This window comes from Oenanthe melanoleuca, chromosome 2, assembly GCF_029582105.1.
Source record: "Oenanthe melanoleuca isolate GR-GAL-2019-014 chromosome 2, OMel1.0, whole genome shotgun sequence".
Classification (NCBI taxonomy): domain Eukaryota; kingdom Metazoa; phylum Chordata; class Aves; order Passeriformes; family Muscicapidae; genus Oenanthe; species Oenanthe melanoleuca.
Window position 1 is genome coordinate 115,492,589 of NC_079335.1, and position 14,820 is coordinate 115,507,408.

A 14,820-nucleotide genomic window follows, 5' to 3' on the forward strand; every position below is an offset into this window, starting at 1 on the left:
GAATCAGTAACTTCCCATATTTCCTATGTGTTCACACCAGGCAATTTGGTTTTTTTTTGGTTGGTTTTAGGTGGTTGTTTTGGTTTTTTGGAGGGAGTGGGGGTTGATGGTTGATTGGTTTGTTTGTTTGTTTGTTTGTTTTGTTTGTTTTCCTTGGTTGTTTTTGTTGTTGGGGTTTGGGGTTTTTTTGTTTGCTTGTTTGGGTGGGGATTGTGGGGTTTTTTGTTTGTTTTGTTGGATGCTGCATGGTTTTGACTGGGATAATAAAGTAAAACTAGAATGTGTAAGAACATACCACAGTCTTAGAACTGTGATTATGAAGTTCATCTATTTCCTTAAATGTGTGCTTAATGTCAATATTTTTAAGTTTATGTAAATTTATTTTCTCTTTTAAACTGACTACTCACCTTTTGGTTTGATTCTCCCTCCTCAATCCTCAGTTTGTGGATTGTTGAGGGTAAAACCTTGTGTTTATCTTTGTGCTGTGTGGGTTCAGACCATTGAGGTGAGACACATGGCAGGATCCAGTTCCAGTGGAGCTGTGAGGCTTCACCCATTCCCTGCTCTGCAAAATCCTGTTCTTTCTAAGAGCTGGACTGAGCTAGCCAGATGTCATTCAGTGGAGGGCACCAAACCTCTTGCTACCCTTCTCAGTGTCTGGAGATATGGAACCAATTCATTCACTTCAATGTATGAAATAATCTATTTCACCTTTTTAGTTCTCAAGATAATTCTCTTTCAAGAACAGCTATCAAAGGTACAAAACTGCAGAGAAGGTATTTTCTGTCCTGGGGAATGCTGTGCAAGTTCTATTTTGGCAGAAAAGCTTCCAAGTTTTCAGTTTTAATACTTAAGGACAAACAAAATAGTCTGTTGCTCAAGGCTGATGGTAAACAGCACTTAAAAATTTTCTCATATGCCAGTTCCTGTAACTCCAGTAATTGAGTCTTAGACTTCCAAAAGGTGCTGTTTGGGCATAACTATTTTGTTTAAGTTTATTGACAGTTAGTTGCAGAGAAATAGATTTTTCATCTCAGAGTTTTAAGTTCACATTTGTGCCCTATTTTCAGTGATGATATCTTCCTCTTAGAGAGGGACACCCCCCACCACAGCATCACTCCCTGTGGGAAATGTGATGTGTGTTTTTGTGCATTTCTCACTCCCTGCAGAATAAGCTTGTTGCTGGATGTTTCATGTGTAACTCTGTTCACAAATCTGGAGTTGTTCATGACCTTGGATGAGGCATATTGATGGTAAAATTATTCCCAGTGAAATAAAATAGTAAAATAGTGTAAGACACATTGGTATGTACCAACAAATTTTGGAAAAAGACATTTCAGGACAGAAAGGTTAGCTGAGCACTTGGTGTTCTAACACATCTGGTTCCTGTCCATGCTCCACCTGGCATGGCTGCTGTCTTCTGGAGCTTCTTTTGACTAACACTGGGTAATTATGCTCTTTCTTTCTTCCTTACAAGAAATGCCTTGTTTTTGTGCATCCCTATCAGCAGGAGGTGAGGATTAGGAACCCTGTCTCTTGCAAGACTGCAGAGTGGTAGCACAGAAGATAAGCTGCTTATAGCAATTTTAGTGAGTCACTAAAAAATATGTTTTGTTTCCTCCCTTAAAACAAACAAAAAAATCCCTCAACCACAGTTTGCAGAGGAGCAAAGACACAGTATAAAACTGAGAGTAAAAACTTTCCTTTCTGATTATTCCTAGTAAAGATGAAGAGGTTGAACTGGTAAAATACTGGCTGTACTGCTTATAGCAGTTCATATTAATGTTTCCAACCAAAATTAGAGGTGGCCTGTTCCCAGTGACACTTGGAAATTTAGTGCTGTGTTGATAGTCTCAAATGGAGATCTTCTGACATTGCAAATGAAATATGTGCCACTGCAGTTCAGTTGTGGTTTAGCTGGTCATGGAGTTGGGATATAATCATATTATTTTAACTCCTGGAGATCATTACTACTTTGGGAAATAAAACCCTCAAGCATCAGAACTGTCAAGGTATATATATTTTGAAGTTTTATTTAAAGTAGTACTAGGTTTTATTTATTTTTGAATGTTTAGCCAGGTTTTCATTATTAAAACTATATGAGAACAAGGGTTTGAGTATTTGAGTAATATTAATAGGCCAAACACAAACCTATAAATTTTCAATTTTTTTAGTAGGAAAACTAGCTGTTTTGAAATGACTGCTTCCTTTATGCTAAACTGTTTATCCTAAATTATGATTTTAAGCATGTACTCACCTCACATTGAAAAAGCAGAGCCTTGTGGTTTATGTAAAGATTGTTCTTCAACTACTAGTTAGAAATTTTGCCCAAAAAAGGCCAAACTTCCCAGTGGATTTGCCCAAATGAGGCCTGGGTTCTCATAGAAACCCACAGAATTCAACCCTCAATCAATCAATTACCAACTGTAAAAATTTATTTCCTTATAATTCTGGCAAAATGCTAAGAGCAGGATGAATGAAAGCTCCTGATTCTTTCTTTTTCTTTTTTTCTTTTTTTTTTTTTTTCTGTTGTTTCCAGATGTCCTGAGTAATGAGATGTATGAGCTTAGAGAAGGGAGAAATGTGTGACTGCTGGAAATGGAGGGGTTTGAGTGAATAAATACATAGAAATTCTGCAGGCAGGGCTGGGTCCACTCCTTTTCCTCCGCTCTCTCTGGTCTGGCAGCTCAGGAATGACAAACTCTTTTTCCCCAGAGGCAGCCCAGTACCAGGTCACCTCCAGGGAGTCACAGCCATGCAGGCAGAGGGGTTTTGCTGGCACCAGGAGTCATTTGGGGAGGCAGAGGAGTCCTTTCCATGGGCTCCTGCTGTCTCCTGGTTTGGTTTGATCATTGTTTCAGTATAGAATAATACCCTTAGATCATGAATTACCTTTTCTTTTAATTGATTTTGGGCAGCTTCTCTTATCTGAGTGAATGCCTTTCCATGGTACACGAGTTTTTAAAACTCTCAGCCAAGAGAGACATTACAGTGTGGTGAGGAATAAAAATGCTCATTTAATTACTGAAATGGGATAATTTTAGAGATTACTAATGATATATGTTATATCCTGTGTGCTTGACTGTTAAGTGCAAATGGACCATTTATTTACTCTCCAGTGGCATATCATGAGCTTATTTGACTCGAATTAAATGTTGTTAAGTTCTGTGAAAATGGCATTCTAATTTTTCTCTATGTCAGGCTTCATTAAGTGTATTTGCACTTAGAAATTGCAAGCAAGATGTTAACATTTCAAATGCTTAAAAACTGAATATTTAAAAAGTAAAATTAAAGAGCAGCAGACTTGGAGGGTTTTTGCTTCTCTAAGGGATCTTTTCAGCACTGCTTATTTCCTGTTGATTTGATTCATGAATATTTTGCCTATCAAATAAATGCATTAATGATTGCAGTTTGTTGCAGCAATAATTGTGTGTTTCAAATAAAAACTAATTAGCATAGTAAATGGAAAAGCATCATGGCACACAAAATGTGCTTGCAGTTCATTACATCTGAAAGATCACAAAGACCTCTTTTTTGCATTTGTTGCTTTTCAGTCAGTTACCAGCAATTATGTTCTGTTTGAATAGAAATTAAGCAGCTGATTTCCAGCATTAGTCTTTTTATGCTGAGGCATGAGCTACTGAGATTGAGGGTGTCTTCAATCACATGCACAGTATTTTCTGGAAGAGTTAAGGGTTATACCCTCCTACACAGCTCTCTATTTTGTAGATGCTGCTGGAGATTTGTTTGGGTTTTCAGAGGAGAAGGACATAGCAGGAGATGACTTAAATATGGGTTGATTGGGTGCCATTCTTTCTGCCAGAGGCAGCTGCAGGCTGTGGGTGCCAGAGGTCTGGGAGGGTCCTCATGGGCTGGGCTCTATCTCCAGTCAGCACCACTCTAAAAGAGACCAGGAAAGCCCACAGCTAGAATGTTTTATATTACTCAGCCTCAGTTAATGCTAATTATTTTGGGGACAGACAATTGGAAAGTTCTCTTAAGCTGTGGTAAGGGAAAACTCTTCTTAAGGCAGTAGGTTGTCTGTAATAAGGATTTCAAGAGTAGCAAAGTAATACATATTCAAATAAACAGATAAAAGTATGACTAAGTTGATCAAGTGTTTGGTTTGAGAACTTCTTATTTGTGTGTTATTTGTATATAATATATGGTACTGGAAAGTTATACACACTCATTTTTCACTTTAATTGCCTGTTTGAAGACAGCATGACAGATGCAAAGGTTGCTTTTGGCAACTGAGGAGCACTGTGGTCACTTACTATTGTGCAATAATTAGCTTAATTGCAGAAATTAGATCATTTTAAAAAGATTCAAGATTCTTGACTGAACTCCACGCATTCTTTCTCTTTTCTATTGTCCATAACTGAAATAACCTTTTCTTGCATATGGTCATATCACAATTTTTCTTTTTTTCAATTAAAAATGTTTTTCAATGTGTTTTGCAAGTCCTTCTGTTTGTTTACTTGGCTATTTGTTTATTAAATTAAAAAATGTCAAGTGATCATCTCAGTTGTGTTGCTAAAATACTTTTAGTAGCTGTACATTAAATTAATACATGTAAAGCTGTAATCAGAACCATGTTTGTCTGGGCAAGATAAGGAATGGCCATTATTTTCAAAAGTTCACAGTCTGAATTAAATAGTGGCAGCTTGCAAGGATGAAACAGGATTGCTCCAAAGTAGTGGTATATAAGAAGTTCTGTTCTGCTGTAAGATGAAAGCACAGACTTGTTTCTGTGTAGGTTATCTGAAATACCATGTATTATTTTATCACCCACCATGATACTGTTTTCTCATATGACAAAACCCTGAGTTCTTGTGTCTCACAGGGGTTGTGTTACAGAAGGGAATTTCATTTGTGTTAGTCTGAGTTAGTGAATGGATGCTGTTGGTTTTTGTGCTTTAGTTTTCAGCAATTTTCTGCTTTTGAACTTCTCTGACCCTTTTTTATACTTTCTTTTGCAGTGATGTCTGCATCTTAGAGGTTCTGCATTCATTAAGACTCTGAGGCTAAAATGCTGGGAGTGCTGAGTCTGGGATCATGGTTTATTTCCAGTGAAGAGTCAGTTTTTGCAAATTACCATTTTCCTTGGGAACTCCACAAGGACTGCCTCACTTCCCTGGGAGGTGCACCAACATGAAGGGGCCAGTGTGTGCTAATCCAGGGTGTTAAGTCAGCAGCTGCTGCTTTGCCTTCCAGCTGCCTGTGTGCATTCCCAATTTATACTTGTTGGGGTTTTTTTAACTGAGGCAGCCTGTGTTTAAATAAACCTTCTGTTTGACATTTCCTTTTGCTGACCACTTGCCCACATGTGTAGTGTGCAATTTGCAATTATTAAGATTAATGATAAGCTTTTTGTGCTTGATGGCTTTAGGAGAGAGTGGCTCAGTTTTTGGGTGTGACTTCTGATGCTTTACCTTGTCCTTGGACTGCATTATTCTCCTGCTGTAATGCAATTGAGCTGTCCCCCAGCAGACCAAAAATCCTGCCATTTCATAATCTTCTTGTAATATTTATGTAACCTGTGTCTTTAAGGGTTTCTTTTTTCATGGCTTCATGCACTTAAGTACAATTTGATGGGGGAAATAAACTGTTTGCAGCTAACTGAGAAATTTCTGCAGCTCTGGGACAGACCAAGCAGGCAGAATTTTGTCCTAAAACATGTTCTGGAGCCTCTAGTGTTAACCAAAACTGTGAAAGTTGACATAAGTACAGTGTTTTCTTGTTTGTACTTGCCTGAATGTGGTTTTCTTGGTCATCTGTTTAGAGAGCTAAGTCATCTATAAGAGCTAATTGTGAAAATGTGAAAGTTTGGTGTCTGATCTCTTTCACACATTTTGATAAGTCCATCTCTGTGGCATTTAACACCTTAATCTTGGAAAGAACCTAAACTTGTCCTTAAATAATAAAAGTGTTCTTAAATTGTAGATTTAAAACTCTCACAGAATCATATTTATCCTCCAGTGTTCTATCTGAAGTAAAGAGCTTAATCTCCTTTTTGAAGATGAGGGGTTTTTTTTTCTATGAAAGATATAATTGAGGGACTGTGTTAATTTGTCTGCAAGTTTTTTGTTTTTTGTTTTTTTTTAATTTATAAGAAAATACGAATAATGCTGCATTTGGAATTGATAGTGTGAAACTCATAATGGTTTCCTTGTAATGGAGGTTTTAGATGGGGAGCAATTTCCAGTAACATTGAATTTATCTATTTCTGGCTTTTTAAGCTACATCCACATAGAAACAATTGCAGACTTTTGAGGATGCCAACAGAAATATTTGCCTTGGCATCATTAGTGAAGCTAGCTAGTTTCAAGGGAAGTGTAGGTTTTAATTAACTAGCTGACTTATATCAGCCAGTTTCCAGGCCAAGTGAAATACAAGACAGGCACTCTGCAAACCTGCTGGTGGGCGAGCAGAACGTGTGTATGGATGTTCTGGCAAAGTCAGGATTGGGTCTGGGGAACCTCTGTGTTTGCAGTTTACCCCAGTGTGATCTTGCACAAAAAGGTGAGATTATCATTAACATCTACAAGTGACTTGGGAGAGACTTGTAAGTCCTTGGTCCTAGCAAATATGTGCTTTTAAAATCCTTTTAAAATCCTTTGCAGGGCTGTTATTTCTGTTGCATTAAAAGCATTTTGTTGCTCTTTTAAAGATTAAACCAAAAGAGAAATAAGACCCTTGGGTTGGCAAGGGGAGTTTTGCCTTTTGGCTTTTGTTGTAACTATTTGGTATAAAATTGATATGACTTACAGAAGACATATTTTTCACACCTAAGTCTTTTTAAGATATGGACATCTCTAAACCCTTCACTCCAAAAAGTAATATCTGCAACATCAGTGAATTGTCTGGTACTTCTTACCTCACCAGAGGCTCACTGGAGCTCACTGAGAGACTTTGTTAGGCTGAAATTTGTTCCTTAAAAATCACCCCCACACTCAGTTAGCATAGTACCCCCTATGACAAAGATGGATAAAAGCATAATTATCAGCCATAAAGAAGCTACTCAGGTTGTTGGTCTGTGAAATCTGTTGGAGGATTACAGCTACCAAAAGATGTTGAGAATCCAGTGACTACATTTGTAATTGAGCAGGGATTCATATCTCCTCCTTTAGGCACCTGGACTTCTGTCAGTCTTGACCTCAACCTCTGCTTTTGTTAAATGGTGGCAGGAGGGGTAAAAACAGGGCTGGCCAGTTCATATTCAAGATGTTGAAGAGCAGTATAATTTTACCACCTTTAGGTCATTATTTTTCTTCTGAGGCTATCTTTACCACTTTGCTGGTGGTAGTGACCTTTCCTGGTCCCTGTAAGAAGAAAGCCTGTGGTTGTAAAGTAATGCCACTGGAATTTGTTAGCATTTTGTAAGGTGAAAAATGATCTTTCACAGTGATTTAAAACCAGGGCTCTTATAAAAGTGAAGCTGCTTCTGATAACTTTCTTGTATCTTGTAGGGTAAAAACTTATTGCTGTGTTACATACAATGAAGATGCTTATATTTTTGTGCAGAAATATTAATGTAGAACCAAGTTATATAATTGAAGACTGTGCTTATACAGGATGTGTATGCCTTTGTTTATTATTTGCTCTCTTTAAAATACTTTCCAGGTTAGGATTTTGCAGTGCTTTCAGGCTGCAAGTTATTTCTGTGTAGTGAGGTGATTTAGTAATTGTAGAATGCTTCAGTAATCAGTGATTTATTTTGCTAGAACATACTCCACAAAAAATGCCTGGCTTTGTGTGAACAGTTCAAAGATGGCTCAGAGCAATTTATGGTCTCTCATTCTTAATTATGCACTCATACTACTTGTCTAGTTGTCCAGTATGAAACAAATTGTGGATGTGAGAAATTGGAAGGGTCTAATCCTGCAGATGACTGTGGAATTCTGTCTCTCTTGAGGATATTAGCATCCACACTTCAGTCTTTTAAATAGTGAGGTGCTGGGATGCAGAACAAAATTCTAGAGTAGTTAGTATAAGATAAAAAATTTATTTTAATAGCATTTCATTTAAAATAAAAAGGAGAGACAAAATCTAGCACCATAGTAAATTAGGAGGACATAGCTTAAAAATGCTCTTAGCATTAGAGAAAGTAATTCTTCCCACTGTGGAATGAAATCAGTGGCACATAATGTGTGTGAGAAGAGACACATAATGAAGGCAGCTAATGTACAGTGGCTGACAATTTGTTCTACTGGATTTGAAGTGTTACTGCAAAACCAATGAAGTAGTGAGTCTTGGACAGCCTCTGTTAATTCAAAAAGTGAGGCTGACTAGTTAAAGTAATGTTAATCTAGTTCTGGAGTCGATTTTGTGTGTGTGCTGGATATTTTTCTTACAAGGAAGGGAACTCAGATCAGAACTAAGTTATGTTGCTTAAGTATTTTCAAGAAGAAATTTGTCATCTGTGAGTGTTTAATCCATTATAGGTGTCTGTTTGGAAACTATTTAGGCTCCTTTTGGCTGACTTTGACCGGTCTATGCGAGTTTGAAGAAACATTGACTAAACATGTAACATTAGACAGGGCCATTTTTGTGAGATTGACAACAGATTTTTGTCTCCCCTGCTCCTTGTTCCCAAGTCAGATTAAGTGAGAGCATTGGCTGATGCATAACATCCTGGTCAATGTGGCAACCATGATTTGGGCAGCATGTGTGGTTTTATAAAACATTGCTAGTGTCAGTATGAATGTGTTTAGGCATGAGAAAAACAGAGTGCTGGAAGTCCAGGCTATAGAAGGTCCAGAACCTGGGAATGCTTAATCTCTCTGTAGCTGTACTTGCTATTCCTTAAAAAAGAAAGAAAGAAAGTGCTAATTATGCTGGGGTTTTTTTTGCATCAAGTCTGAGATGGTTGTGATCTCTTGGTAGTTGTTAACAATGTATGTTCACTCTGCTCACTAGAGTGCTAACTAACATCAGCAGTGTAAGCAGAGACTGCCTGAACTGGAAGTAAAATACAATAAGGGGGATGGAGAGGTCAGGCAGAGGCAGAAGGGGAGAGGGCAGTCCAGGGAATGAATTGCATCTATGTGCAGTCCTGTGGTACAAGAGTGAACAAGAGGTTATAGACATCTCCATGAAAGTTTTAACTTGTTCTTGTGTTGGGACATTTTGAGAGGGGAGAATTACAGTGAAAGCAGTAGAGAACAACAGAGGGCAGGATATATAGGAAGAATTGGAGTTAGGAAGAGGCAGGAGAGAGGAAAGGCACTGTCTGAGGCTGGGCAGAGGAAGAGAGAATGGAGGCAGAATGGTGGCATTTTTAGACAGTGAGAAAAAAGCTGGCAGTGATGGGCCAAATGTGCCTGGATAGCACAGCCATGCAGGTTTTAGGTGGAAGCAGAGGGGCTGCCAATGTGGTCTTTATGCCCCTCAACTGGGAAGGACTGGTCCAGGGCCCCATGGCTGCTGCCACCTGTGGCACAGCTGGTCTGGTTTCTCCTCTTTTCTTCTCTTCTCTGAGGGCCTTGCTGTGGCCTCAGACAAGTTTCTGTGTTTTTTGTTTTGTTTTTTTTTTTTTTAATATTGTAGCTGAGGAAGAGAAATAATACCCAGCAGTGTCATGTGTAGTTCCTGCTGCAGTGCAGAAGTGAATGCAGCATTCCCATGACTGGCAACCCAGCACCTGGTTGCAAGAGGAATAAAAATGCATTCCAAGTGCTAAATTCATACAAGATTTTTTTACCATGGCTTGGATTATTTTGTGGAATTGGTATATACTGCATAATTGACTTTAAAAACATGTGAAATCTGATACATGGATGAATAGAATAGAATAGAATAGAATAGAATAGAATAGAATAGAATAGAATAGAATAGAATAGAATCTGCATTGTGTTCCTTGTGTGTCAGGCAGCACCTACTGAGAGGCAGGAGTCTGCTTTCTCCAGGTGCCAGCAGGCAAATTGCTCTCTGCTTTGATAACACACTCCTACAGAAGTTATGGGGCTTTTGGTTTTTGTCTTTGTGTTTTCATCTTCAGCTGGTGTTATGGAGAGCCATGGGCAAGCTGCAGGAAGAGTGGTGGACTCTCCATTAGAGCCTTTCCTTGTCCTCCCCCACAGATAAGGTGCAGCACTCTGATGTAAACCAGCCCCAGTTTTGTCTCCTTCAGTCACAGAAACTGTTGTTTATAGGTGGAGGTTAATCCCATTTGAGAACTGGATTAGCAATGACATAGTCATTTAACCACAGATGCTGAACTTGGGCTGCAGCAGCTCTCAGATAGTCCTGGCTGGGATTAATGCCCTGCAGACATTCTGCATCGAGACAGTTTCATGGCAGGCCATGCACCACTGAGATGTAAATCTGAGAGAGCTCACCATGGCAGTAGTTGTATGCTTGGCTTGCTAAATGATGGTGGATTTGATAGAAAGAAAGGAAGTCAAAGATCTTTGCGTGTTGTGTGAACCCAACTTCCTCAGAGAAGTGAGTTAGACAACACGGGAGAGTACTGATGCTTTGCTGTCTTTGATTAGCTTCATATGGGATGTGATGAGCTGGCAATTGCTGCAGAATTTCCCCAGGCACCAGCAGGATCTGTTCCTCTCAGGAGCAACAGGCTTGGATTGGCACTTGTACTTTTATCCCTCTTCACTGAACTTTCTTAGAGTTATTTATCTCTTCAGGGATATATCAACACACATTAGCAAATCCTGCAGCCTAAGATGTGCAGGAGCAAGTGTAAGGAGAAAGATTAGGATCATTCTGAGCTTTGAGAGGCTTCTCCTTGAATAAGGACATTATCTGCTTCAGCAGGGGTGTGACAATGCACCAACCCTCAAGCACTGTCCCCATTCAGTTCAGTTAAAAATCTTCCTTAAGGCACAGCAGCAGAGACAGATTTGAAAATAGTTGTATCATGTTTTAATCCCCACAAAAAACACCAAAAGCAACTGATCAAGTCAAACTAATGTGCTTATCAAGATAATGAGATTAAACATTAACAATGCTTAAAAGCTGTAGAAGGAAGCAAGAACAATCTAAATCTATCAACTATGCAGGGCAAACTTGTATTTGAAACTTCAATATAACCCTGGGTTTTGGTATAAGAAGAATGTCTAAATCATGGGCATACTCCCATGGCTTTGGTTTCAGAAATTCAAACCAAAACTCCTTTGTTAGATAAAAGCAAAAATTAACTGCAAAGGACAATGGAAACAGTGATTGAAAACATATTTTTCATTTGAGTGAGAAATTTAGCACTCGAGGGATTTGGATATGTTTGCTTCAGGGCTTTTGGTGGGCAGTGCTCTGCTTGGCAAGCATTTTGCTTCAAGAGCATTCTTGTATGACTTTTCTGATTCAGAGCTTCAGAAAATAAACTGTAGAGAAGGGAGAGAACAAAACTCAGAGATGCAGAAGAAAAGTCTCAAGGCCCAACAGAAGAGATCTAATCACTCTTGGAACACCTTAAAAGTCAAAATAGCTATATTAAAAAAGAAGCAAGCTTGAACCATTTAACACTATAAATCATGGAAAGCAGTGAAAACTAATATTTATGAGGGGGATTGTGAAAGCTTGTGTGACAGTTGGAAATTACATCACTGTTGATGTTTCAAATTCTTGCATAAAGTAATGCAATACTGTGTTTATGAATGAATGGATAAACTGGGCTGAGCTATTTTGTATCTCTTGTGTCCACTTACTTTGCAGCATTCAGTCTCCTAATTTCATTGTTAAATAGAGTAAACTCATTTCTGTGTATGTATTTCTTTATTCCAGATACAGACCCACGTGTATTAGAGAAACAAGAACTTCAGCAGCCAACCTATGTTGCTCTAAGTTACATTAACAGGTAAGTGTGATAATTTTTTAGGTATAACTGATCTTGGTTTGCACAATATCTATTCTACCAAAATGGCATGGTGGATGCACTGTTTTGCATCATGGGATATGACACTACCATAGCACCTGTTTTGGAAAAACAGTTGAATTAAAATTTAATTTTTTTAATCTCTTTTGGATAGGGCACAGGCAGCCCTTCAGCTGCACTGCTTAAACACTTAGGAATGAGGTTTTAGCTTTTTATGTTTTAGCTAAATCTCATGCCAGACAAGATAATTTTTCTTGGCTTAGTTTTCTGTTTTACTGTACTTCATACAAGCGAGTAGAGAAAGATTTCACTTTCAATTGAAAAAAATTTCTATCTGACAACAGTTCAATATATAAGTGGATTTTTTACAGAACTTCAAGATTTTCTACCCAAATAAATATCTTTAAAAATCTTGCTTACAAGCCCTGTATAATCTAAGACTTGAAAGCAATTAAGAAATTAAACCATTTTAAAGCACTTTTCTAAGTACCAGAGCCTTAGTTTTTCAGTTATTGACTGATGGTGGTACTGAAACCTCTGGGGTACTCCAGCATGGATTATTGCTTTTTATGCATAAAAGACCAGTTTGCTTTTTTATTTTTGCTGTCTAGAGGATGAGATACAAACTCATAACCCTGTAATCCTGGAAGATTAACCCAGAATTTAGTTTGACATAGTTTGAGTTGATTCAAACTCTCATGGGCCATGCAAAATTTTTCTTTCTAATTCTACTTCATTTTAAAAATGGGAAAAAGCGAAACAAAAGCAAAAACCAACAAATTTTAAGGACACAGAACACACTGTTTGACTTTCTATAATGTTTGCTGTAGCAAAAAAGTGTCAGTGGGTGTGTGGGGGAAGAATACTTTGAGGTATGAAAGTAAGAAGTGGTGTTCACTTGGTGAAATGACCACATTTTCTCCACTACATGAGCCTGTGATGATTAAGAATAGCTGTATTGACATGATTTCCTACTTGGCAAGTAACTCTTGTTCTTCCTGGAGACAGTCTGACTCTTAAAGCATATTTTGAAATTAGCCATGACCCTTTTTAACACTTAGCTCTGCTGATCTCATTTAATGTGTAAAACTTTTTTTTTCCCAATATGTAGGCTTGGTATGCTGTTGTGCATGTTGGTATGTTTCCCTTTTTCCATCTTATACTTGGGTGCTTTCTCTTTTTGCTTCTGTGATTATTTTACTTAATGTAAGAAAGGGGAAAGGTTTTGGTTGTTGTTCTGTTTGTTTTTTTTTAAATTAGAGAAAACTGTTTTAAGTCCACATCTTTGATCATGGGACTTGTTTTAAGTGGGACTTGACCATTCAGTTTGGAATCAGACTACTTTTAATGTAGTTTGAAAATGATGCCTCATTTAGATTTCATTATTTTGGTACCCTTTAAACAGAGTTCTGTGTGACTGAGAGAGTTTTAGTTGCTACATATTTCATCTAAACTTTCTTCCTGTCTCATTTCTGAAAAATAATTCTGGAGAACCAAACTGTGTTGTTTGTATAGTAAAACTGAATCTGAATTGACTTGTGCTTGAACCAGCTGCTGTTTAGCTACTCTGTTAATTGTATTTTAATTTTTTCCAAAGTGCTAGTATCTTTCATTGAACCACCTGCTCTATGTGACTCAATCTCTTGAGGGAGCAGCAATATCCATTACAGTACAAGACATGCCTTTCTATTTCCCACTACATATGCCAGAGCTGAGTTCTGCTTTGTTGTCCCAGGCTATGAACTCAGATTCTGTAGCCTAATACATGTCATAAACATGTTGCATACTGTTAGATATCAAACACCAGATACGGCTGCACTTTTTTTAAACCCATGCTTTTATGGCTTCCAAGTGGAACTGAACTTAGCTCAGTTCCTGCTGTGAGTTACAGACCTTAAAACAATCTTCCCCTGCAAGTTTGTACATTCAATATGTTCTGTGTGGGCCATACGGTCTCGTGGAGCCTGGGAAAACAGGGACATCTGATTCTCAGGGACTGCCAAAATTGTATGATAAGATGTGCACTAAATATATGGTGTGGTAGAAAGATTAAATGGGTGTGCTTTATGCTCTGCCCATTGCCCTGTTGTATAGAGGCTATTATGAGCTAAAACAAAACATAAATCTGGGTTGTCTGGCTTGATAGCTGGGAGGATAAAGTATCAGTAAAACAGATAGTAGAGAGGGAAGGGTACTGGAGTCTCTGTTTACAACTTGAAACATACTCTTGTTTCCATTTCCCTTCTATCCCTGGTTATTTTCTCAGGCATATTATTATAGCAATACTGTTTGAGCTCTGAAGTTCTGAGACAGCCCTCAGATTGTGGATGTCTGAATCTGTAAGGCTCCATCTCTTTCTCTGCTGGAGATTTACTGCCATTACAGCTTTCAGTAACTACACACAGATGCTGCTTCCATAGTGTGTGATCCTCATGTAGACAGATAACGTTCCTTTTAAAACTGGTGGACAAAATATAAATTATGGGTCATAATGGTTTGTTACTGCTACATCAAACACTTCCCTCAGACACTGACTGAATTGCCACAAATCCCTTTCTCAGACAAAGTTTAGTGTAGCCTTAGTGCAGTCCCCAGTATTGATGGTTATTCCCTGCTTTCTTCTGGTTTGGTTTCTTAGAAGTCAGAATTGGAATCAATAAAAGACACACTGCAGCTAAAGCAGATGCAGTTAATCTGTTTCCGTCCTATAAATACAGGAGAGGTTTGTCTGCAAGGGGTTCAATGGTGCTGCTACAAGATGGAATACTGGCTGTGATCTGTCAGGAGTAGTTGCAAATGAGCACTTGGGCCAATATCCTCCAGTACTTTCTAGAGGTATTTCCTTTGTAGTGGGTCAAGACACTTTTATATTTTCTATTGCATTGAAATGCAGTAATTAGCCACAGTGATTAATATTACTTACACTGCTACATAAATGCAGATTTTATAGCTTTAAATTGATAAACTTGAATATTAATGTTGCT

General features: G+C 38.1%; 1 protein-coding gene across 2 annotated transcripts in view; it reads left to right on the forward strand.

Moving 5' to 3' along the window:
* JAZF1 (JAZF zinc finger 1) overlaps positions 1-14,820 on the forward strand; it is a 181,454-nt gene that overhangs the window by 88,111 nt on the left and 78,523 nt on the right. For both annotated transcript variants that reach the window (XM_056482689.1, XM_056482690.1), the window contains exon 2: positions 11,746-11,818. In XM_056482689.1, the coding sequence (XP_056338664.1) occupies positions 11,746-11,818 (73 nt within the window). The remainder of the gene's footprint in view (positions 1-11,745; positions 11,819-14,820) is intronic.